The sequence below is a fragment of the Electrophorus electricus genome, chromosome 11 (genome assembly GCF_041902795.1).
Source record: "Electrophorus electricus isolate QZ-2024a chromosome 11, ASM4190279v1, whole genome shotgun sequence".
In the NCBI taxonomy this organism is placed as follows: Eukaryota; Metazoa; Chordata; class Actinopteri; order Gymnotiformes; family Gymnotidae; genus Electrophorus; species Electrophorus electricus.
Window position 1 is genome coordinate 24,654,285 of NC_137507.1, and position 25,716 is coordinate 24,680,000.

Sequence of the window (25,716 nt, forward strand, 5' to 3'; positions counted from 1 at the left end):
TGAGAAAGAGAGAGGGCAAGAGAGAGAGAGAAAGAGAGAGAGAGGCCAAAACTACTGTGATTTGTGGGGATGAGTAGTGGACTATGAGATTGGCCTACCTGCCTCTTGCAGATTAAACTCGTCTCCCTTTATTAGACTGATTTAATCAGTCTGAAACCAAGTTAGCGCCTGTAGCCACAGACGGTCACTTGCTAAGTAATATACCCTAGGAAGTCACACAATCCTGTCAGGGACCGCTCTTTTGGCAGGAAGTGCGTCGGGCCTGCAAAAGCACGCAGCTCTGTATCTCTGCTTTAGTGCGGATCAATAAAGGCGCGCCTGAGGAGTCCCTTTTCAAAGCGGTCACAGCCCGATCGATGTTAACCCGCGCCAGCCCCACTCCCCGGCTTTGGCTTTTCACATCCCAAACGCTCTCGGTTTGCTCCGGTCTGAAAAAATCAACATGCTTCGGAACTCGGTATGCTACACATGTGGAGGGATGAAGTTTGAAAGGAAATTTGGCACTCTTTTTTTTAATGGATCTAAAATATACAACATTCAACGAACCCTATTTGTTACCGCATTAATACTCTTACCCATTCTATACTCTTTATGACAGTGTCATTCAGTGAAGTAGACGTCCAGTGTAAAAAAGAGCGTCTAGCTAATGATTTTAGTGATAAGTACTAATTTAGTAAAAAGCATGGCATCTTTAATAAACCTTTTGGGCTGTTTTCCACCATTTATGCTGTTGGACTACTAGGAGCCGTAGTATTGCCTTCAGGTGTATAATAACCTAAATGTATAGTATGATTAAAATTAGAGTGCGACTACAGCGATGAAGCCCTTGAACGAGAATCGTGTGGATCAAATTATTGTCCAGAAAACTGCTACACTGCAGTCTTGTGAATGTTTACATTAATGCATATTACAAAGAAATGTCAACAAGTATTACACAGTTTATTGAATGATGTAGCGCATTATTAAAACCCTGTAGTTTCCTCTGCAGTATGGTGTTCTAAGACAAAGACGGTATACATTTCAAACTACGTTTGAGCAGGTTCAGTGACAAGCCGTCCGAAACATGAGCAACACACACACACACACACACACACACACACACACACACACACACACACACACACACAAGGACAATCGAGGCCGCTTGTCCCGGTTGGATGTCGAAACATCACGGCGCATGGCAGCAAGAAATCAGCGATGTGAACAACGCGACATCCGTTAAAAACACACACACATGGAAAATTCAAACCTTTGTTGCATTTGAAATGCATTACAAAAAGGTCTAGTAAAACAACAAGGTGAGTTATTACCGCTCACTCACCTGTGTCAGTATCACCTGGCGGTGAATCATGTCCAAATGCAAAGCCCTCAGTTTGGCTTGGCCATGTCCAGTAATTGAAATCCTACACAACCCATACCCGCCATCCGGAAAGGTGCTCTCCTCAGCATCACGTTCGCCTTGTTGGCTACAATGCTGATGGACGACGCTGCATCCTTCGCTTTTTTTCCTGGGTACCAGCAACCTGCAGCCAATGGAATGGGACCCCCGTGTAATTTTTTGCCCCTCGTACGCCCGCCTTTACGCAATCGGACGCTAACTCGCCCGTGTACGTAAGCGCGTTTGCGTGCGCACCCGGTTTATGGACGGGCGATGATTGGTAGACGTCTTCGGCGACATCGACAGTCAGCAGAATTGGCAGAGGTGTATGTCGTTGGTTATAGCTGGTGTAAAGCGAAACAAAGCAACGCAAAATAAGAAAGCTATTTACTTTAACGTAATTACTTAATTAATGCATTAACTGCACTTCACAGATTAGATTGGTCTATGATTCTGCCATGCTATTCGAACAAAATATCTGGAAGAATGGAAGAAAGGCTATTAGCCAGCGACCTCTGTTGGTCATGTTTCAAACTATTGGACAGCACCGTTCACCGAAGTCATCATATCTATCGTCACATTTATATAGCAATCGTCGAATGACAAATCCTACAGAATCCTAAGTACATTTTCCCAAAATGCTAAATTGTTAATATATTAATATATTACATTCCTTCAACTCATTAAGAAAGCACCCTTGACATGGATAAAACAACATAAAAGCAGTGAGGTGAAACAGTGTCAGTAAAACGTTTACGATACTGGCCTCTCAGGATGCTGTGGTTAACAGATTTTAAACACACACAGCGCTTGGTAACATAAAAAAAAAGATAAATATTTTCCAGCGGATATGGTTAAGGCACCCGTCTAAAACAACAATTTGATTAAAATACATAACACAAAGGCAAAATCACTTAGTACATTAGAGAAGACCCAAAAAAAAAGCTGAAAGCTTTTTTGAAAGCTGGGAACCTAACGCTGACTAGATATGGCGTGATTATTCCTTTAATTTACAAGAAAGATTATTATTATTATTACTACTACTACTACTACTACTAATAATAATAATAATAATAATAACAATAATACATTTTTTTCCTGGAAGAGAATTTGCAGTTTATTAGTCTAATTATCTCTATGTGAAATTTATGTGAAAAACACAGAAATGTACACAGTTGACAGCTTTCTTTATTTTCTCACATTCAGTAAATAATTAGCAATGAAAAAATACTGAGAACCATGCTAAAGTAATACAAATAAAAATGAATAAGTAAATAATAATTCATATAACAATTCAGATAAAATCACCAGAAAAAAAGAAAGAAAACAAGTGGAAAGCCAAAATGTAACTCTTAGTAATGCTATATGCTCTGAAGCTGCTGTTGGTTCATTTTCTATTTTGCAATAACAAGCCTTAGTCACAGTAACAAAGGATATACTCAAATATATATATATATATGGAGTTAACAGAGTATTGCCCAACTTCCTCATACCATGTCGTTTTTGATTCATCTTCCACTCACTGGTTGCTCCCAAAACATTTCAGAGCTTTCATGAAATGTACACACGTAGACACACACACACACACACACACACACACACACACACACACACACACACACACACAGACAAAAATTCCTCTTATCCCCCACAATATTGTTGCCTCAACAGAGCTAATGTTCCCCCCCAAAAAGCAAGTTCCTAACAGTGTCAGTTTGTGAGACATATACAGACAGAACTGTTACCTGCAGCACGAAACTCTCCTTGATTGCACAGCCCTAGTATTCAGTATTAGGACTCCTGAATGATGTGGTCCTGCTGCTTTGAGTTGTCAAGATGGTGACCTTCAAACACGGTATGTGCTTGCCTAGAAGTTTCTGGAAATGGCTCTGGAATTTCTTCCCCACAAAGGTGTACAGCACAGGGCTGATGCAGCAGTACAGGTACGCGATGTTCTGCGTGATGTAGAGGGCGTAGTCCAGGCTTTCCGAGCATGAGCTGTCCTCGGAGGACATCTGCAATGCCATCAGGAGGATGACCACATTGTAGGGCGTCCAGCAGATGAAGAAGGTGAAGATGATGATGAAGATGAGCTTGATGGCTCTGCACTTCTCCCTCATGCGCGTGGACATGATCCGGATGGTAATGCGGGCATAGCAGTAGAGCACCATCAGCAGGGGCACCAGGAAAAACAGTCCAAACTGCTGGTAGCAGCCCGTTAACTTCCATTTTCGCAAGGTCTTGTAGGAGTAGCCGGACTCCTCGCACACGATCCCATCAAACTCACTTATCCGTACGTCGTAGAAGACAATGTCTTTGATGCTGGCCAGAAAGCTGAGGACCCAAACACCCGCGGATGAGCCGAAGGCATACGCCCGCCGCCGGCTCTGGGCTGCCGTGATGGCATGGACCACGGCCAGGTATCGGTCGAAAGTCATGAGGGTGAGGAAGAGGATGGAGCTGTAGAAGCTGATGGAATACAGGCTGCCCACCAGCTTGCAGAGACCACGGCCGAAGATCCACTCGGACTTGTGGTAGACGGCCCAGAAGGGCAGGGTGAAGGTGAAGACCAGGTCTGAGAAGACCAGGTTGAGCAGAAAGATGTTGGTGACTGTGCTGAGCTTCTCAAACTTGTAGATGATGCACAGCACCAGACCGTTTCCCACCAAGCTCAGAAAGAAGTTCATGTAGTAGAACGTTGGGATGAACACGGCGCCGAAGTGCTTTACGCTAGTCTTCATGCACAAGCGCACCTCGCCTTCTGTGACATATTCAATCTTCCCACTGTCATTAGTCGTGTTGAAAAAATCATAGAAGTCATCATCCTCCATGGCAATGCGGGGCTAATGTCAGCAGAGAACCTCAGGTTTCGGTCTGAGTGGTGGAGAGACGTGGTTTGGTGGTGAGCATGAAAGCAACTGCACTGCAGAGCTACAGGAAGCCTCGGTGGCTTTAACTAAGCTAATTTGAAAAAACAATTTATGAGTAGCACCGCCCATTACTCTTCCCAAAAGAAGAACTTAAAATCAGACCTCTTAAATCTGAGGGCCAGCCGCAGGAGATATCGTCTACTTTTGTTTCAAATGCAGTCATGGAGACGAAATGACACTTAGGGCAAACATAGAGAAGGAGTGGGAGAAAGTGAGCAAAAACAATTAAAATGTTAATCAATGAAAAGTTTATTTCCTCAATATGACATTTAAATGTAAACGACACATAAATGAAATGAGTAAATGAAAATACATCAAACAAACAAAAAAATCACAAATGACACTAAAAAAAAATCACAAATGACATTTTGTTTTTAAAAAAAAAACAAAAAACACTCCGAATCAAAAAGAGGGTGTCTCAAGAGTGCATGCATTAAAGCAAGGCAATAAATAGAAACATCAGTTCCTGATTCATTCAGTTTAACAGACAGGGGTGACCAATAGAACTACTAAAACAGCATAGCTGCATTGGAGAGCTTTAAACACAATGTGTTCAAACATTCAGAACCATCAAACATAGTAGTCCACAAAACACAAACAGTAAACTTTAGACATGGATCCATCCTACACAAAATACGAGGATTCTGGATGTGTTTTTAGAAAACAGAGGGAAAAATCTGAGCACAAGTAGTCTCAGAAGTCAACCAGCAAATTATTTTAACATTACAGTCCAGCTAATAGACTACTTCACTTCTAGTCAGAGGTAGCTTTATAAAGGCAGTGCAACGCGTATGTCTATTTGCAATGGAACGTGATTCTGAAAGACAGATTTTCATTTGAGGGTACCAATGTGAGATCACAACTGTGGTGCGGGCAGACAGACCTTGACAAAATGACTGAACATGAAACTTGCTGTCTTTGCTTAGAAAAGCTTTGCTACAATGTTTTGTTTTCAGCTGAAAATTTCTTTCACTTCAGTAGAGCCCAGACGTCAGAGCCCAATGCCAAGAGTTGTTCTCATTTTATCACGTAAATTCCAAATTGTTTTAAAACCAATAAATTTGTTTTTAACCAATAAAAATCTATGACACTGAAATACATCTTCATATGCTGTTTGTTGTTTTTTGTGGGTTTCCTTGGGTTTTTTGGGGGGGGTTTTTTGGAGGGGGAGGTGAGGTGCTGTGTATTTCATTCCAATGTTACACATGTATGGTCCAAACACAGTTTTCCCAAACTTAATGATGTCAATAGGAGGTGTTAGACCACATATTGACTCCATTTGTCTGGTCCTCTGTGCATTACCATTGCTACTGCTAGCACTACAGGAAGGAGCTTTTGGAAAAAAAATGTTTTCCAGCTGTTAGTAACAATGCCAGAGGAGCATAGTGAAACAGTTCAAGGCTGAAAACGATCCCAGCATCAACTTTGCTAAATGGCTAAACTCCAGTGCACCCAAACTACTGGGCCCTAAAGTACATGTCAAGAGTACTCTTGTGTATTGTATTGCACTGCAACTGCACATACTGTTGGGATATTTAAGACTGCCGCAAAGCACGTTTGCATTTTACATTAGATTCTAAATGTAAAAAAAAACTAAACAAAAAACAAACAAAAACAAGAAGTGTGACAAATAATCTCAAGTAAAAACTAATACACACACAAGCAGTTTCAGACAGTTGACCCTCTATTCAGGGTAAAGAGCACAGAGGTTAATATCAAGTGTAGTAATTAATCTGAAGAAAAAAAATGGATACGCTCAAGGAACTTCAAACAGTTAGCCAACTATTGGGGCTCAAGGGCACAAAGACTGAGGCCAGGATGCCTTGAAGTTCAGCACAGGGCACCACACAGGGTTGCGGGTGCCTTTAGCCGTCCTGTGGGTGGAGCGTAAAGCAGCATGCTAAAAGTTGGGACCTTTGGTGAAGTGGTTGTCTGGGAGGCCGTAACCCTGGTAACAAGAGGACGGGTCACAAATGCCTGGTGCTCCCGGGGGGCCCCTTTTGCCCGGGATCCCGGGTGAGCCATGTTTCCCTGTGGGCCCTGGGGGCCCTGCGTATCCCTCTCCGGCGTCTCCACGAGGACCCTGAATACCTGTGAGGATAATAGCAGCAACAACAACAAAAATAATAAAACCAACACTGTAAAGTTATGAACATAAAACTATTTATATTTGGGTCACACCTTAGTTTCCTAAAATAAACATACCTGGTGGTCCTGGTGGACCCTGTAGACCGATGTCACCCTCTCCTTTGGCACCCTTCATGCCCATGGATCCAACTTCACCTGTAATTCAAAGGTTATTTTTGATTTTATTATTATTGAAGTGCTTTCTTTAAAGTACTACTTAATACAACATATGCAGATGACTAAATGTGCAAATAGCTTCTATTCATGACATTATTACAGTGGTATAACTTGCTCTCAGTTTTATTTATGAGGCTTGAAAGGATTTTAATTAGTCGTCATGTGAGTCTGCAATTGAAGAGTTTAAAGAGAACGAAGAGGAATATGTACACAAGCAATAAATAAAGAAAGGCGATGCAACATCAACGGCCGACATACAAGAAGGAAGGACGTACGACGTAACAAAATAACGATACACAGGCGACACGGCGAATAAGACTCAACACACAGCACCTGTGTGGGCAGGACAAGCAACGCAGCCAGACGAGTGGCCACACCATCCTGCTGGGGGGTTGATGGAAAGCAGTGGGCACCGTAGCCGCAAGGGTACAGGGCAAAGTGAGTGCTGTGCCACCCACGATGGGGTGCGTAGGCAAGAAGACGGTCCACTGCTTCTTCAAATGTGCTCCCTTACATCATCCGCGGAGATGCCCTTGTTTCCTCTACTGGGCCCCCATAGCATTGACTGCACAAGGAGACACCGCGCTCCCACTTCGACTGGGCTCCCTTTGTCTGTCAGGAGAGGAGACGGAGCCCCGTTGAGTCCACCGGGTCCTCTTGCGTCGACGAAGCCCCCCCTCAAATTGACCAGGTGGCAGCCACCATACTGGAAGAGCTCCAGATCGACCAGCCTGCCCACATAGCAGGAGACCCATGGAGAGCAGGGCCCAGGGGGGTGGACTAACCCCTCGCCCAAAATTCCATGGTGCCCCCCTCCCTGGAACCAAGCCGGTTTCGGTCAGGGTGGGCAGCCGAGGGTCCTGGCTGGGGCTCTTCAGCTCTCGAGTCAAAGCTTTCTCGCTGCCTTGGAAGAGGGAGGCGGGGCATGTCCCTGGCATGTTACGGGAGCAGCACCGATCTTCCATGAGCTTTGGGGAGCACAGCGCCAGTACGAGGCAGGAAAAGAGCCTGTGGTAAGGAGGACGAAGAGCCAATGCAGGTGGTTGGGGGGGGGGGATTAACAAAAAAAAAAGACTGCTGCTTCCAAAGTCGTTGTTCATTTTGTGGCGAAAACCACACAAGAAGAAAGGAAACAAACGTTTGTCATAGTTGTCATGTGTCTCCGCTGAAGGGGTTTCAAGAAAACAAAGAGGAACATAAATGCATGCAAACAGGAACCAAAGAAAGCCAATGCAACACTGATGACCGATGAAGAGTCATAGCAACAGACAGGACTTTTAAAGAGGCAACAAATGAGACTCAACCAGAACCAGCACAAAACCAAAACATAGCACGTGTAAGAGAAGCAAAACCATAAACAAACAGCACAACATAAACAAAAGGCCAAGTGGATGCCGCCGCCACTAGACGGGAGCTGCTCCCACCCACCCACAAAAAAAACCCCTTTCTGTCTAACCTTTGGCTCCCTCTGGGCCCATCATCCCTGGCGGTCCTGGGTATCCCTGCGCTCCAGGCCTGCCAGGATAGCCCGGCGTTCCAGTTGAGCCCTGGGGTCCAGGGGGCCCCAGGTCACCTGGGGGCCCCTTAATCGTCTCACATTTTTGGCAGCTGCTGGGTGACATCACCTGAAGGAGCTGTGGTAGTTGATCTGTTTAGGGGCAACAGGAGTCAATTGGATGTACTTTGGGTTTCTGATGGTGTTTTTTAGCAGGTGCAAGTGCTAACGTCTTGAAACTGCTGATCAGGAAAATATATCTATTCATTGAATTAAATATAAGCTAACATGCTGTACATTCTAGAAATACTTAACTCAGAAAAGCTAACAGTGCTTTTGACATATGAATGCCAGTAATGATGTGAAACCCAGAAATGAATGAAACCAATATGCAAAATCAGACTATGCTACCCGGTCCCATTAACTGATTCATGGCTCGAAACCCAGACACTTATGGTTAGAGTATGCCTTTTAAAATGCATCTAAATCCTTATTCCCATAAAAAGTAAGGCTTTTAGTTCAGATGATGTAATTCTTGCTAAAGCCTCACACATATGAAAAAAAAATCCTTTGCTGCTTAGTACTAAGCATTGGGCAATCGTATTTGTAGAACACATTCATGTTTTTTTTTCCTTCTCGGAAATGGAGAAGTGAAAACCTCAGCACCTCTCCAGATGTTTCCAGCATGCTGCTAACCAACAGCGCAGTAGCCTACGCAAAGGCTTGCGTTTGACACCGTGTAAACACACATGCTCACACACAGCACGCGGTGATTCACGGCCGACCGGCCAGTTTCGAGCAGCTAAAGGCGGCTTCCATGAGGTGTGTGCACCCTGAAGCTAATGATGCACAAGGCTGAGAGCAGAGGCTTTGAGTACAGCTACGCCCCTCTGCTTAGAGACACTGTCTCGAGATCTACTCCAAGATCTATACCATTAAAGCACCTACTAAGAGATCAATAGCTAAGACTGAAGTGTTGAGGGCCAGGGAAACCATACTCTGTAGAACTGAAGCACAGATCTTCATCAGGTGCTGCTCTGATGGCAGCTTTCCCTGAAACACAGATCAGACAGCACAGATAAGTTGTTTGTTCCACTGAATAAGGGTTCCCATGAACCAGAGTTACAATGGTACAGATTAGCTGGTTATTCATCCCCCTACATGTTGGAGGTTGGGTAGTGATATGAACTTTAATTAATCCCAATCGCAAAACAATCCATTATTGGATGCATGAGCTCGCACCGTGGCTCACCAACACACATCATCTACAGTAAATAAAAGGACAAACAACCACAAAGGAATTTCAATTTCTTCCAAAAAAAAAACAAACAAACAATGGTGTGAAAAGGCTATTTTCTGAAAGTCATAATAGCCATGGATAAAGTACTACTCTTACTCCAGGCCACTTGTGGTTGTAGCTGAACCCCATCACCCTAGCTTGTAGTTAGGGTGAAAATAAGATGACCTAATTTTTTGGTTTTGTAAAATGCAATAAAGTAAGAAAGCTAGTCAGTTAGTGATGACTACTGTATCCTGACTGGACCCAGTTACTGCGGTGTTCTGTAGCTCGGGTGCACTTCAGTCGGAAGGAGGATAAAAAGGAAGGCGGAGTCTTTGGGAATAGCAAAAGAGTGTAGTGTGACAAGCGATGATTCAGTGCTTGGGTTTGCAGAGATTATTCCAGTGTGTTATCATGTTACATTGGGGTAAATTCATTACCAGGACCACTGGTTGCAACTTTAAGGCATTGTTATCATTTCTTTGTGTATGAATTCACAATTAGAGGATGACTCACTGGTTTCCCTGGGTAACCTGGGAGTCCTGGTTGTCCTGGCAACCCGACTTGGCCTGGGAAGCCTCTTGGGCCTGCTGGACCCATCGCACCCATTTCTCCCTTTTTCCCATCAGGCCCTCGGATTCCCGGATCCCCAGCTATTCCTCGCTGTAAAGTGAAAAGAATTTAAAAAATATATAGTCTAACTTGATTGAAAGAGTTTTACAATTGGGAACTACTCGTGAGCACACTTCCCCACTATCTACATTAACATACTCAGATTACGCAAATGTCTTTGGAAGAAACATCTTGTAGCCTTCCTGAATCTGGCTGCACACCACAAACGTTTAGATTTAGAGGCGGATTTGAGTCACTTTCATGCCCAGCTTTAGGCTCAGAATGGGTTGGCTTTTCTTAAGGAATCAACTGATATGTTTTATGATTATTTTGCTTCTTCTAACTATTTTCATTATTCATTTAGGTTTTGTTTTTTTTTTGTTTTTTTTTGCGTCCATGTGCTTCATAATCCTTAGCCTATATATCACAGAGCACTCTTAACGGTGGATGGTTTAAAATCAAAACTGGCAAATGGAGAACTACTTAAAATATCAAGTGGAGAATGTTTTTTTTTTGTGGAAATGCTGACTGTAGAGTATATATTTACTTTAAAATGCTAGCTTTAGCTATGGTCCTGTTAGCCTACAGATGTCAGCATTTCCCTGCTTTTCTCACCAGGTTGAGCGTGGCGCTAATGGGTTTGGTTCCAAAGGAATACTGACAGGCTTGCAAGTTGGTCTGGATAAGGGTACCTGCTTTATGCTGCATTAACACATGTATTTTGATTCATCATGCAGTTCTAGGAGTTGAACTGCAGTCACCTGCTGGAGGAGGCGGGACAAGGTGTGTCGGCAAGACCGAGGTAGTGGGTTTGATTCCCAGACAGCACACATGCTGACTAATACATGAGCTGCTCCGAGTAAGCACGTCGGTCAAATGCTGTGAATGTAAACAAAGCAAGGCCTAGGCCTGCCACTGTCAAGGCCTGTGTTTGTGTGCCCAGTTGCCTTGAGAGGAAACCAGAGTGAGTGATTTTGGCTTCGGACCGATTTGGGCCTTCTGGTTTTGAAGCGCCACCTGAACTTTGGCCTTAAGGTCTCCGGTACGAGCTGGGCACAGGCTGCGGTTTCAGATCTCTGTTGTTAACGGGGCAAGGAGAAAAGCCAGAGGGGATTCAGACCGAACGACAGACCTTAAGGCTTCACGTGGTGAGAAAGAAAAAAAAAAAAAGACGCTCTCAAGCTGTCAGGAACTGAACACCCCCACCGCGTCAGCGAGTCAGCATGAAAAGCTGTTACATCTGTGAGCAATCAGCACACACCTCTCCTTTGCTCCCCCGGAGTCCCGGCTCACCCTGAAATGCAGCAGTCACAGAGCAGAAAGAGTTGTTCATTACATCTTCTGACATATAAAGTGCTTTATGAACACTTCTGGTAATGAAGAGAACAGGTCACCTACAGGTTTTGCAGGGACCCCAGGCAATCCTCCACTGCCTTTTTCTCCCTAGAAAGACAAGCATCAGACACTGAAAGTTATTTTGCTTGTGTTTCTATCGCTGTATGTAGCCACTAGCCAATATTCATGTAGCCCGTGTTCTACAAACCACTGATTAACCAGGGCTCTCTGTGTGCGTGTGTTTGCGCAAACAGGCGACGGAGTTGACAAAAGTCACGGTCATGGGCAGCTCAGTCTCCTTCCCTTCTCTTTTCAGTGAGGTGTGCTGGATATACAAGTGTGCATATATACACTAAAGGGAGACAAAGAAGCCTCCATCACACTTAGTGCCCTGCCCTACGTTCCTGAGAAACTGTGAAAATATTTCTTGCAGCAGAATTCTGACACAGGATGCAGCACATTTTCTCCGCCGCCTCGCTGAAATTTGAAAAGAATAAAACTGGATATATGTTACACTCCTAAATGGCAGAAAGGCTCATGAAATCAGCACGGAGGCCTCACGACGTTTAAACAAGCCATTTTCCGAGAGCTGACCTTTCTCTCGCTCTCTTTTTCGACTCTCGATCTCTCTCCCACTCATTCTCGCTCTCTTTCAACACAGTCAGAACGAACTGATAAGCCTGCATCACGCAATTCTGCTGACTTTGTCTCAGCTCACATAGAGACTAAACACGGCCCGATGCGGAAAGAACAAAAGAAGATAAATGACGTCGACCAACTCCCTCCACGGCGCAGCCACTGTACCTGAGTTCCTTTAATACCGGGCTCTCCCGTCTCACCCTGTGCAAAGATGTGGTTGCACGGAGTTAGAAGCTGTGACAAATTCTCACATTCTACTGTCGCCAACAACAATAGCACAAACAACACGTTCAGTATGCGTGGCTAGATAACGTGCTTAGTCTTGTAGGCCGAGTCTCACCTTATGGCCATTTAAACCCGTTGGGCCCCTAAAGCCTGGAGGGCCCTGTGGACCAGGATGTCCATCTAAGCCCTGTGGAAAAGGCGGGAAAATCGTGTGTTTTGGCTGTGGTTAGTAAGAAATGGAGATATTAAGATTTCTAGCAAACGCTTGAGTTGCAAGGAAGGCGGAGGGTAAAGCAGAAAAAAGACAGGTGACAACGCATGTGTGAACAGAATATAGAGCAAATGTGAACAGGTTACGAATCCGCTAAACGTGACTGTGTTCTTTTTGTCTTTTCTTTAAATGAAACCTGTTTGTAAATTGACTTTGCTTCTGGCCATTTTTATTTTCATGTCGTGAAAAAGTTCAAACCATGAGTCTTGAGTTTCTTTAACTCCCAGTGGACTGGAAAGTATTTACAGCCAGATTTCTTATCTTGACAGCTGTAATTACTAAAGAGGTTTTCCAGGTAACATAGCTGGCTGCCGGTACACTCACCTTAGTTTTTCTGTAATCGAGATGCTTTGTGTTTTTGGACTTCTAACATTACTTCTGCTAGCTAGCAAGCTGGAGTGGGGTACTTTTGGCACGGCACAGACACTGTTAGGCTCACTAAAACAGTAATACTTATTATTACTCAGTACAAACCAGGTGATGAAATCTAAACTTCCTTTAACAGAAGTAATTCGTCAGTAGTCATCTTAACCCAACTGTTCAGTCGAATAAGGAAATGGCCTTTTACTAAGAAAAGAATTAACGACAATCAAAATCCTGTGGATGAGATTATGGTAGCTAACATTTTCCCAGTTCACGCAGCTCATTGCCTATGATCAACCACTATTCTACTACAGGAGAATAGCTCTAGATTTCGTGCTAGACAAGTTTCACTGGGGCTCTGAGCCAGTGGAAGGAAAAAATTGAATAGGTTTATGATTATATGTTTGGAGATATTATCAGGGTTTATGAATATAAGTCAGAGATCTTATCTGAGGAGGCAGAGGAGGAGGAGGAGCAGGAGCTGTGGGAGCAGTCACCTTAGAGCCGGGTGGTCCTGGTAAACCTTCGTGCCCTCGCTGTCCAGTGTTCCCCTGCAAGACACCAGATATTTCTCACCTTCACACAAACACTCAGAGCCACAGAAAAACGACAGAAAAAGCGCCTCAATAAGATACAGCGCGCGCTCTCTCTCTCGCTCTCTCTCTCTCTCTCTCACACACACACACACACACACACACACACACACACACACACACACACACACACACACACACACACACACACATATTTAATTACCTTTGGACCAGAAGGACCCTCTGCCCCAGGTGATCCAACTGGGCCTGGAGGTCCCTGAAATTAAGCAATTAATTAAGTGTATAAACCATGTGTGTCCTTTCAAAATAGTGCAGGAGTTATGCACAGTGATGGCTCAATACAATCAAAAAATTGTGACGGAACACTCCACTTCCACTGGTCATACAGTATGGCCCGCCGCGTGCAAAGGGAGTTCTTCGTTGACTGCATGTCGTTTGTACCTACGTCTACGTTATTAAGCACATAGGTTAAATCTTGTCATGTTTGTATGTATTCTGAGGGAAAATGCTTAATGCTTGTTTGAAAGAGGAAGTAAGAAATAAGTGACCTTTGCCCTCATCTTGACCAGTCTGCAAAAAAGGTGAATGGAGAAGTGACAGAGTATGACAGTTATCGCTTAGCTGTTGCTGGGCAGGGGTGCAGCAGGAGGGAGAAACAACTTGTTTTTAGCAGGAAAGAATGTTCAAGGACGGTTGAGAGGCCTGGCACCTGGAGTCACGAGATTGGCACATGAGAGAACAGCGGGGAATGGTGGGGGTATATGAACTCATGTGAGGGAGAAGTTTGGGGCTTCTCTCTCTCTGTGTATAAGGGACAGAACTAATAAAACCCACTCATCTGCACATCTGACTCGAGTCCAATTGATTTTTCCTCCAGAGTATTTAAACCCTTGTTGGTGTGTGCGTGATGGTGAGTCATTGTTCCTGTTCATGTTTGTGCCTCTGTTCATTGTCTCAGTGCCCGTGTTTGTGTACACCGCTTGTGTTAGATGTGAGTGCCGGTGTCATGAATGTTTGTTAATAAACGTCTGTCTCTGTTGAGCGATTCTGTACATCCTGCTCCTTGCCCTGCGGCACTTGGGCCGATACAAAAATAATAAATGACATGACATTCTTTTAAAACATGCAACACATCATAAAACATGTGTTTCACATAGCACAAGGTAGCATAAATAAATTTGTTTAACAGTAGATGTATATATGAAAGTGATTAAATTTTTTTAAAAAGCAGATTCTCTGGATTTGTTTAGCATATCACAGGATTTCCCCTGAATACTCTCTTTTAAAAAGAGAGAGAAAGACAAAGAAAATACAATTTCTTAATTTTTATTCTATATATGTTAAACTGAACCTGATACCAGACCATGACTACTTTAGTCAAGCTGCTGGATTGTGCATCCTTGATTAAAACACATCATATATTTTGAAACATCAGGGTGCAGGTTAAGATGCAATACTATAACACACCAGCAGAGGGAAATACCCACATTTCTTCAGTAGCGTGCTACTGTTAATCAAAGCCAGCTAGTGCAACCTTCATCAGGCTCCGATGAAATAATTGTAGTGTAAAGGGAAATCTTTTGATCTGTCTCTATGTTTCATACCTGAGGTCCTTTTGGTCCAGTTGAACCCTGGTGCCCAGGCAAACCTCTTTCACCCTGTTACAATTGTATCACATTTTAAATGCTGTTTCTACAACAACAACAACAACAGAAAATTAACATACTGAAATTATGGCAGACTATCTGTCCCAGTGGACCGTGTGAAGGCAGGCCAGGCACTTATGATGGTTCCTGTGAACGCTCACCTGTGGTCCAACTGGCCCCATTTCTCCTGGAGGCCCTCTGATGCCCTGAAGGACAAACACCACAATAAACTAACCATGCAACACAGCTTTTTTGCATACAAAAAGAATACAACAAGTAAAAAAAAAAAAATCTTTCTCTCTTTTTTTTTTTTTTTTTTGTCATAAGAGAAAGTTTTGGGGTGTTCAGCTTTACCCAGAAGCTTGTTTGTTTCACGGGCGAGTGGGGCTCACCCTCATTAGAGCAGAAACTGCACACGAGGGAGGCAAGATTAAAGAACGGGGAGAAAGAAAGCGTAAATCGCCGCGTTCATCGGGTTATTTGGGCCACGCTTGCTTCACAAGCTCCTCCACCCAAGCTCCCTCGGGACCATTTGGGTGCCGTTGATTTTTCTTTCAAGCCAGCCTCATTTGCCATAAACAGGAAGCACCTCCCTAGCGAGCGCTCAAGTGAAAGCTTGCGGGACTGCTCAACAATCAAGCAGAAAATTCCCTAGGTCCAGACTCTCCGCATGGCGACCTTCTGGTGGACCCGAATGAGAAAAGGTGGGTGTGGGCGCTGGAGAGGACAAGGAGCCCTGTTCTTTTTCAGCTTTGGGGGTGGACTTGGTGACCTGATGTGGATGAGGGAGAGCACGTTTACTGACTTCCAGAAATAAACCCAGAGACGCCTCGAATTAGCTTCTAGAAATAGCCCCGTCTCCACCTGCTGGGATATAAACTGGACTACAGGAAAAGGGGGATAAGTAAATCCAGAGGTTCACCACAAGCTCAGAGCAGAGGGTCTGCATTAACCGCCAGATTAATCACAAAAAAACTAAAATAGCACTCCAATGCACAGTAGCAGGCCTCTGCCTAAAAGATCCTAAAGAACTCCTTTCCGCTGATGCCCCTCGAGTAGGAAAATGTCTCTCAAGCCAAAAGGTTGACTGCCAGTAAGAATAAATGTCAAACTCAGATGAGAGTATTTAAATGCTTCTTATTCATAGTAGCAAATACAGAAGTGCACGCATGCAGAGAAGGGCGCTTATAGAAAGTTTTTTCGTTCTCTCTTTATATTAGAATACTAATGTGTATACATTAAGTGTTAATGTATGTGATAAACGAGCGAGGTTAGCGCGGTCTCCCTGACGGCGGCTCGGCTTGGCACTGGGCCAAACCAGGCAGCTGTTTGGCTCACATCGTTGCTAAAACGGGAGTCTGTTTGAAATCTGCCGGCTCATCCATGCTTTTATGTGGTAAAGGATGCAATGAAAGCACCTTGACTGTGTGTGACTGTTAGGTCTGTGCGATGCCCATAAAGTGTGTTCCCATTTGTTAATATGTTTATTTTGGTTTATATTATGCGTACGCATGTGTATGTGTATAGAAATGTTTTTCTTCTATTTATTTCCTTTCGCTATTTGAACCCGCTGTCTGCACACTTTACATTTTAAGGTCTTTAATAAGATTCGAGCATGCGTACAGTTTCCTGGTACAGCCGGTAGGAGGTAGAGTGACGTTGGCGATGCCGTAAGCATGTACGGTCTTCTCAAAGTTTCGACTGCTGACCAGAGAGGCCATTGTGAAAATGAGCCACGTCTCCCGCCTCTTCTTTTTAATCCTGTCTTTCGTTCTACGGGTCCCCGTTACCAAGGACCTGTATCGTCTATACACACCCAGTTCCTTGTGTGTCCACAGAAGTGTTCACATCCCAGCTCATCTTGCAAGTTGGTAAATACTGTGTATACGGGGACTCTGTATTTGAAGTGGAATGACATCAAACAGGGAGGCTATGAGGAGTTCAAAGGCTAAAAGTATATATGATGTTCTATAAATACAAACACCCCAAAAGATGTAGGTAGGAGAGTGTAAATGGACAATGACAATGTTGGAGTTGATGATGATGATGATGATGATGATGAATGACAGTGAGATTCATGCTGATGACTACCATTACTGACCTGAGCTATTAAAAAAATAACCTAAACATCAACTTACTGGAATACCGTTCTGTCCATCCATTCCATACACACCAGGATCTCCCTTCTCACCCTATGGTAAAAAGACATAAATCAAATTGAAGTCCTAATATAAAACAGGTAATTTATTTAATATTTGAACTGAGCAAAAATGATCTCTTTTTAACATCTTTTTTAAAAGGAGGAACAAAATTGGTTAATTAAGATGAAATGCTGAAGATAAAGCACAAAGTGTTGAATATACAACTTCAGATTAAAAGAACAGACCCCTAAAAAGAATCAGACCAGCTCCCTATGCAAGTATATTTACAGTTAATAGTATGGCTTCAAATAACTTTTTGAAAATCTTAGAACTTGTGATCGAACAAGAGTGTTACTTTCTGTTAGGACCTCTACAATGCAGGACACGATACGACTTGACAAACCGCTGCAGAAGTACACCCTCAGCGGTGAACAGAAACTTTGCTGTAGTCTGTGACTAACCACACACACCACTGATGACTGATGGCATGTGTGCCTTTGAACTAGAGAGCAGAAGAATGAGTACACAGCTCTGTGAGGTTTGCCGCATGCATATGTTCTGGCTGAAAAGACGAAGCAGTGCTGCTACTTATGACAAACACACAAAAAATCAAGCCTATCGTTTGGAAAAAAAAGACATTTTATATATATATATATATATATATATATATATATATATATATATATATATATATATAAAGGTGGTGACTGTTGTAAATATTGAGAAAGACAAGTGCTGATTATTGCCAGGTATTTCTAACTGTAAGGTATTTCTAACCATAAGGTATTCTGAGGTATAACCGTGAGGTATTCTGAGGTATTCAGTTCTATAGTCTGAAAACCAGTTGCTATGATTCTGAGAAGTGAAAATGAGGTACCTCAAAGTGAAATTTTCAAATCACCACAGCTAAAGTGGAAACTAGGCTGTCGGCAACAGTGTAAATCAGCAATAACGTGAAATACAGCAGGCCTGTGTCCTATGTCTTTCCAAACTATAAATAACTGTAAGCTATAAATACATCATTCAGATTCATCCAGATATAATTAAAGGTAAACTTGGGAAGTTGGCACATAGGCAACATTTTTACAAACTTTAAAAAAAAAAGTGTTGCTTAAGAAATTACACATACAAGGGTAGCTCAAACACGATCTAATTGGAAAGCAAGTATGAACCTTGAGACAGCCTGTTATTAAGATCTAAAAAACGCTACACCCAAGAAATCTGTACTAAGATATCGATAAGACTCTACATTTCGTTCACTCTCCGAATGCCAAATTACAAGCGACCTTTTTTTGGCAGAAACCCCAAGGAAGGTCTCTGGAGGGCCGTCTTTTCTGGTGGCAGCGGTCTGTGGTTACCTACATGCGCATGCAATGTTTCACAGCAACACACGAGGTTCACTGCACATACGTTTACCAGACTAGGTCGAAATAGCTAATAAATAGATAGATAAACAAATTTGGTGAGGCAGCAGGGGGTGGGGTGGAGGGGTGGGTGTAGGAATAGTGCATACACACTGTAGCCATGAGATAAAGCCCTTGATACATCCTGTAACCTGTAGGCCTGATGGTAACAGTGGGATCTGTTCTTTTTCATGATGGTCGTCTCATTAACCTTTTTATTGGCAGTGCCCCTTGCTCTGTTGTTAGCCCCAGCACCCTTTCATTGCTGTGAAAAACCTGCAAGCGTATCACGGTCTTAAGCCTTTGATATTCGAAGACCTCACACAACGCATGCAGATGTAATTGCACCCTGCACGCTTCCATCCAACATCATCTCCCTGCATGGAAGACAGGGTGCCAAGTATGCAGCTTTTATGGGACTGCACCTTCTCTTCGCTCCTGCAAGCATTTAGAGGGGAATGTGCACGGAGAATTCCGATGCACTTTGCTCCGCTTCACGCTGCAGTGTCTTTGCCTTTTAACGTGTCGGTGGATGTGGCAACGTGCGGTCGTGCACGGGACAGGCCAAGAGGCGCGGGAAGGCCGGCCCCGCGCACATGTGCTTGTGACCCCTGTGATTAGAGAGCTGTGCTGGCTGGACTACGGTGGAGAACCCGCCCCAGCCAAGTGGCTCTCATCCAGCGCGCCACTTCAAACCGCACCTCGGTTAGCTAATGACCCACCCCAGCCACCATGTAGGGCTATGCGGAACCGCGGGAGAGACCTGGGCCTTCTGATCTTGGGGTGGAGGCCAGAATGGAAAGGGTGATTGGAAGGCGTGGAGGAAGCTCCACTGAGCCTGATGTGGATACGACATTAGCCCAGCAATCCCGGGTTCCAGCCAAACCCCACTGGTGTTATGTTTACTCAAGTGTCTTACAGCAGTGACCGGTTTTCTGTTTTGCATGAATATATGAATTTGTGTGTGTGTGTGTGTGTGTGTGTATGTATATGTATATGTGTGTGTATATATATATATATATATATATATATATATATACACACACACACACACACACACACACACACATATACACACACACACACTAGAGAGAGAGAGAGAGAGAGAGAGAGAGAGAGAGAGAGAGAGAGAAAGTATCATATAGTCAATAGCTAGGTTTAATCTGCACCCCATAAAATGCATCCCCAAATGTCACATCTACCTAAGAGACCCACATAAACACTGCACCCTACCCAGGGAGGTTTTAGCAAAGCTCTTTACTGGTACGTGTGTACAGCTTAATGGGGCAATAAATGGAAGGATGGCACTCATTTTCACTCCACATGAAGGGGGAGGGAGTTCTCCCCGTGGGCAGGAGCCGACACAGATGCAGGGGCAGATGTATAGGGTCTGAAAATAGATCCGGGCAAAAAAAGACGTTTCATTTCCACCTCCCACCAAAGCCAGAAAACCCTGAACCCTCAGTTAAAGAGACACGCCATGGACATATTTTTACTTATAGTAGTTATTATACAATGAGAAAATTTACCTTAAAACTGACTCCTCTAAAGACACAACCACTTGCCAGCTTATCCCTAAATATATGCCAAAAAAATCCACATGCAACTTACAAAGACGGTATCCATGACATCCTTGTTATGATCTCCAAGCTTTTTTTGTGTGGACACACTTATGTTCCCCTCATATGCATTAATTAAAAAACCTTTTGAGGCCAACTGCTATTCTAGAACTTACTAAACTGGCAAACACCCTCTGCCAGTGTTTGGACTTTAAACAGCCCACTGTCTTATGTTCCAAAGTAGAGTGAACTAGGCTCGAATAAAGACAGATGTCACCTAGCCATCGCAATCTAGGCGTCACGGGTTCCTTGTATAGATGGTTGAGAGATGTCTGCCTCCTACTGGCAAACATCAGCAAAAAAAAAAACAAAATCAAAAAAGGATGAAAAGCAAGACCCACCACAAATACGCCCGAGGTCTTAAAATACCTCGGCACATACTTTCCCATGCAAATACCAGCACATCGAACATCAAGCGCATTTCTGACATTCAGCAGCTTTTAGCTCACCGTCGCTGTCAAGTTGTGCATCTTGCTTTCACAACTAGATCAACCGACTCGCCACTGTTTTATGGCACAGTCTTCTAAAGCAACAGGCAGAGGTGTGGAATAGTAATTGCTATAAAGGAAAAAAAAAACACTTTTATAATCTGTAATTATAGATATTGCTGTACCTTCTGTCCAGCTAGGCCAGGAAGTCCATCTTTACCAGATAGCCCAGGCTCCCCCTACATAAAAACATGTTTTGTATAATAACAGTTCCCTCTGTGGCCCATTGCAAATATATTACAATATTTGTGTCTGCTCACAAAAGCATTAAATGGCCCAGTACAAATTTGCAAGCATATGAATGTGTGTAATTCGGCGGAATCTTTGTAGTCAGCTAAAGTTCTGCTGTCTGTTACAGTGCGAAACCTACACATTTTAAACTGCATTTCAGGAAAAGCAGTACTGTATGATCACAGAAGATGCCTCACCACTGATCCCGGTCTTCCCGGTGGTCCCGCCTCTCCTGGCTGTCCTGAGGTTTCCTTTAAGCATGACACATTGATACTGGTGAGGATATAATGTCAAATATCAGTGATCCAGACGGGAAGGGCAAGTTTTTACCTTGCTTTCTTCTACTCTAGAATCATCCCACATAGACAGTCCAGGGCCCTGAAGAAAGAGAAATGTCACCATCACTTTGCTATGCATTGAAGTATGCATTGAAACCCTCAGGAAAAGTTTGGTTGTCTAAATTGACATGAATAAGTGATATTTGCTGTGGCCAAAGTTTCCTCTTACCACTGGTCCAGGGGGGCCCGGTATTCCTGGAGGTCCTTTCGCTCCCATATCCCCCTGTGAAGAGAGGGGACACATGTCATACTCTGTAACTTAAAGTGAGGAAAAATGTCATACTCACTAATTTTCAAAGCACGATGAAGTACATAATAATTATGAAAGGCACGTCCTCAAATGTGCAGACAGCAAAAAGTGGTCCAATCTTAAAACTCATTGTTTCTTTATGTGAAAAACATAGGGTGCATTGCTAAGAAAAAGGTGTAAGTGATTTTTAAAATGGCTGATGTGGGTAGCCTGGGCTAACTATACGTTATGATTATATGACTTACTTTGGCACCAGTCAATCCTCTCTTTCCCTTTGGCCCTGGTCGACCTGCCTCACCCTGTGAGTAAAGCAGGCAGACTGAGGGGTCGAACACGCTCACAATGGATGAAAACAAGCATTCTACCATAGTAACAGCTGCTACCATAGTAACACGTTTGCATAATGTTAAGTGAGCCCTACTTCTGTCATTTTGGCGTAAAGTAGTCCTTGAGGCCTTGATGCTACAACACCTGTTTTAAAAAGGGGGGTGAAAAGATTACATCACTCACTTTCTCGCCATCTCTTCCGGCCTGTCCAAGTGCCCCTTTTTCTCCTGGCTTCCCCTTATCAAGAAAATAGGATTTAATGCAGAACCACATCTCACAGCGGCACTTCTCTTACACATGCATGTCGTCAGTGAGATTCCCGACTAAAAACCACACACTGTCGATGTGATGATGATGATACGTAGAACACTCCAGTTAAAGACACCGGTGTTGCTGACAGTAATAACAGAAACATTCATGTCTGTCCAGATATGAAGATATTAATGGGTTTTACTCACAGGCTTTCCATCAGGACCTGGAGGACCCTCTCGGCCCTTCTCACCCCTAAATCCCTGTGTTCAGGATGGATGTTTCAGATATTGTGAGCCACACATTTACAGATATCATCCACCTTATCCATGAGCTATACACCCTTTAATCCATCCATCCATCCATCCATCCATCCATCCATCCATCCATCCATCCATCCATCCATCCATCCATCCATCCATCCATCCATCCATCCATCCATCCATCCATCCATCCATCCATCCATCCATCCATCCATCCATCCATCCATCCATCCAACCATCCATCCATCCATCCATCCATCCATCCATCCATCCATCCATCCATCACTCACCATAGATCCAGGAAGGCCTGGTTGGCCAGGCTTACCGCCGGGGCAGTCGCATCCTTCCACAGCAGCAGCGCGATCCGCAGGACACTGGAGAGGCAACACAGACAGGAAATCAGAAGACACCCCACTCGTGACTCCGAGGCACCGAGCGCTGCGACGAAGGGGCTATGCTCCAATCCCTCGGGCGGACTGCAGACTCACCCTGTCGTCCCCCTGCGACGGAGAGACATGCAGAGTGGTTAGAGAGGGGAGGAACTCATGGGTGAGAGGGGGCGCCAGAGGCGAGCTGTGAGCTTGGCCTTACCACGGAGTAGATCTCACAGGCACCCTCACGCTGGCTCTGCACAGGGTCACAGTAGAGCCGCAGCTTCTGTAGGACCACCTGAACAGGGGAACACAGCAAAAATTAGGGAATATTCTAGTGCTTTTCAAGCCTTTATCTATTTGCAGCATTTCTGATTGTCATAACTTGAAACACTGTCATAGTGGAGGCAATAGGGTACTCATTGCAAGGCTTTCTTAACTGCTATCCTTATTCTGCACCTCTAAATGCGTTTCTGTGGGTTAGTGGATTTTTCTTTTGTAAATACAGGGAAATTCTAAATAATTATCTATGCAAATCGACCATAAGTTACAGATGCAGTAAGACAAAGATTACAATTGACAAGTATTCTTTCAAACTTTAGCCAAAAGCAACTGGCTCGTTTCACCACAATATTCTAGTAAGCGATCTTTAATTACTGACTCCTATCACTGTTCACAAAGCCTCCTCCCAGTATACCACCATGTCTTTGACTCCAGCCTCTCAAAAGGTTTAATGTTTCAACAAGGTTTTAATGAGACAGAATCTGTATACAGACATTATCCACACACCAGTAATACCACACTACATAACCATCCCTCTATTTAATCATAGTGCACCCTGTCTACTGTCTGTTCACTTTGGTTGCTGTTTATACACACACCGCCCCATCCTTACTTGAGTCCTATCTCTGTTCTATCTGTCCTTCCACCCGGCTGTCTCTAAATTGTCTGTTCTTTTGTGTAACAGCCTCTTTTTGTGTAGGAGTTTGTGTCTGGAGTTTGTTTATTCATTTTTATTTCGTTTAATGCTGGCTACTGTTTCACGCAAATTTCATCAAAAAGTTCAAAGACCTGAAAAATAACGAATAGAAAGTAAAGTAAATAGTAAACAAAAGTAAAGAGGTTAGTCAGTCAGTCTGTCTGTCTGTCTGCTTACCTACCTGTCTGTCTGTCAGTCTAATATAACCACCGGTGAAAGCAGGAAATGCGCTGAGGACAGAATAAGCACTGAGGCACTAATAATGAATGCTGGTTGAAACCACTTACTGGCACAGTGGTTTCTATGTTGACTTTTTTGGCCACCTGTGTCTTGCCATTGATGTAGATGGAAACCACTGGCTCCAGGAGCTGCTCCTCCACATGTGTGTCGTCTAGGTAACAGGTGATGCGTTTGGGCTTCACTAACAGCTTCAGCTGGTGCCAGTCCGTGTCGAAAAGCCTCTTTGGGAGAAACAAAGCAGAGGAATTATTAATGAATTTCTTTGCCGCTTCTCACAGCGTGAGAAGTGACAAAAACTCCACAAAAAAGAGGACATCGTTTAAACCGCATCAGGTCCAATACCCTTGCAACGTAGGAAATACGTTCAAATATAAAATACAGAGAAGTAACTCCATGTGTTGCACATACTGATGTACACAAAATTCTACAAGTTCGAAATAGCAGTTAAAGCTCTGAGAGACCTTAATTCCCCGGTCATTGAATATGACAGTCTGTTCTTTCTTCAAGGCACTAGTGCTGGTGAAGGTGACCGACTTCTCCGCTCCATTCAATGTCACGGCAACCTGTTTGATCCTGTCCTGAGACAGCACCCTCCAGAGGTCAAACTTCATGTGGTGAGCTGGGCTTTTCACACGCAGTGTGGCCACAAACACATACGAAGGAGGGAGCCCTTCTGGAAAGATCTCTCTGTGAAAGATGTTACGGGTGCAATTCAGCAAACACTCATTCTACTTGACCACCAGTTTAAGCAATACGAGCAGACTGGCACTTGATGGCTTTATGTATTTAACACTTGCATTTACGGTCAATAATGTGTGTAAGGATGTGACCTGGTACTGCGAGTGACGTCCAGATGAGGGCTCAGAAGGTACGCCGCTTCCGAAACTAGTGATCCCTGGACCTTTTTTGCAACCTCAACAATCCCCATTAGGCTCATGAGATCAAAGCCCTTCTGCCCGTTCACCGTACCGGGAATCCGCACCGGACACACGGACTCTGAGGACGTCACGGGACAAATCAGTCCGCAGGCCTTTGTTAGCCACCCCCCCCTTCTGCACAAAATCTTTACTCAAAGTTATATCAAAAAAATGTTTGGACACAGTAAAATTGGACAAATCAAATTCCCAGTGCTTGCAGATAGCTGAAAAGATGAAAAGCATCTGAACATACATCTTGCAGCCCCTCTCTAATGTGTCTCTTAAAGTTTGACTTGAAGATAAGGATGTAATTAAGCCACTGCATGAAAGCTAGCTTATATGTGTGAATGAAAGAACACAAAATTAAACTATTAAGCTTGCAGGGAAAAGGAGTCAGCAGTCTTTCATCCTGCTTTCCATCCAAATACATATTCCAAATTAGAAAGAGGATTGCTCTTATTTTCAAATCAAGAGTTCTTCCTTGGGATCAGATGGTTCTGGGACTCTGTGACCCTACAACCCAAGAGCAAACCCAATTCTGTGATGTCTGCCCCAATTAATGACCCCAGCATGTCCCAGAGACGAGTGTAACTCACCCTCACACAGTTTCTGTTCCATCGCCTCCCTAATGCTCCCGATGGAGGTGTAGTCCTCCACATGCAACACGTAAGTCGACGAGGGCTTGGTAGCCATAGACACAAGCTCAGCGTTGGTGATCTCATTCCCCACACCCACGGCGAACAGCGCGATGCCCTGAGCCTTGGCGTCCATGGCAGGATCCACCACATCGTCCTGCGAACGGCCATCGGTTAGTATCACGGCGATGCGGTTTCTGGTGGCCTTCACCGTGGGGTTAGACGACGGGAAGA

At 43.9% G+C, this 25,716-nt stretch overlaps 3 protein-coding genes across 9 annotated transcripts in view; all 3 read right to left on the reverse strand.

The window, feature by feature from the left end:
- The window catches only part of hecw1b (HECT, C2 and WW domain containing E3 ubiquitin protein ligase 1b), a 28,298-nt gene extending 25,892 nt beyond the window's left edge, over nt 1-2,406 (reverse strand). For all 3 annotated transcript variants that reach the window (XM_081722546.1, XM_035527826.2, XM_081722545.1), the window contains exon 1: nt 1,322-2,406. In XM_081722546.1, the coding sequence (XP_081578672.1) occupies nt 1,322-1,351 (30 nt within the window). In that variant the 5' untranslated portion in view covers nt 1,352-2,406. The remainder of the gene's footprint in view (nt 1-1,321) is intronic.
- Nucleotides 2,407-2,548: 142 nt separating this feature from the next.
- On the reverse strand, nt 2,549-4,311 carry ccr12a (chemokine (C-C motif) receptor 12a). The gene has a single exon (XM_027021193.3). It carries the CDS (start codon nt 4,207-4,209, stop codon nt 3,157-3,159), a length of 1,053 nt encoding a protein of 350 aa, XP_026876994.2. The 5' UTR covers nt 4,210-4,311; the 3' UTR covers nt 2,549-3,156.
- A 230-nt stretch (nt 4,312-4,541) lies between these two features.
- The window catches only part of si:ch211-106n13.3 (vWFA and Collagen domain-containing protein), a 23,701-nt gene continuing 2,526 nt past the window's right edge, over nt 4,542-25,716 (reverse strand). For 3 of the 5 annotated variants that reach the window (XM_027021205.3, XM_081722548.1, XM_027021204.3), the window contains 28 exons: nt 25,444-25,716; nt 24,761-24,926; nt 24,392-24,617; nt 23,978-24,151; nt 22,932-23,009; nt 22,829-22,840; nt 22,631-22,714; nt 22,287-22,340; nt 22,012-22,065; nt 21,747-21,800; nt 21,421-21,474; nt 21,244-21,291; nt 21,111-21,164; nt 20,808-20,861; nt 17,170-17,223; nt 15,193-15,237; nt 14,990-15,043; nt 13,588-13,641; nt 13,329-13,382; nt 12,313-12,384; nt 12,138-12,173; nt 11,397-11,441; nt 11,260-11,292; nt 9,903-10,049; nt 9,106-9,160; nt 8,069-8,260; nt 6,514-6,591; nt 4,542-6,399 (listed from right to left, as the gene is read on the reverse strand). The exon at nt 25,444-25,716 is cut by the window's right edge and continues 291 nt beyond it. In XM_027021205.3, the coding sequence (XP_026877006.2) occupies nt 6,209-6,399; nt 6,514-6,591; nt 8,069-8,260; nt 9,106-9,160; nt 9,903-10,049; nt 11,260-11,292; nt 11,397-11,441; nt 12,138-12,173; nt 12,313-12,384; nt 13,329-13,382; nt 13,588-13,641; nt 14,990-15,043; nt 15,193-15,237; nt 17,170-17,223; nt 20,808-20,861; nt 21,111-21,164; nt 21,244-21,291; nt 21,421-21,474; nt 21,747-21,800; nt 22,012-22,065; nt 22,287-22,340; nt 22,631-22,714; nt 22,829-22,840; nt 22,932-23,009; nt 23,978-24,151; nt 24,392-24,617; nt 24,761-24,926; nt 25,444-25,716 (2,495 nt within the window). In that variant the 3' untranslated portion in view covers nt 4,542-6,208. Of the gene's footprint in view, nt 6,400-6,513; nt 6,592-8,068; nt 8,261-9,105; nt 9,161-9,902; nt 10,050-11,259; nt 11,293-11,396; nt 11,442-12,137; nt 12,174-12,312; nt 12,385-13,328; nt 13,383-13,587; nt 13,642-14,989; nt 15,044-15,192; nt 15,238-17,169; nt 17,224-20,807; nt 20,862-21,110; nt 21,165-21,243; nt 21,292-21,420; nt 21,475-21,746; nt 21,801-22,011; nt 22,066-22,286; nt 22,341-22,630; nt 22,715-22,828; nt 22,841-22,931; nt 23,010-23,977; nt 24,152-24,391; nt 24,618-24,760; nt 24,927-25,443 lie in introns of those variants that run through there. The other 2 variants (XM_081722549.1, XM_081722550.1) reach the window with 2 other exon arrangements.

What these genes read in the sequence shown, in the direction of transcription:
- ccr12a (XM_027021193.3), bottom strand. Translation starts at nt 4,209, where the DNA reads ATGGAGGATGATGACTTCTATGATTTTTTCAACACGACTAATGACAGT.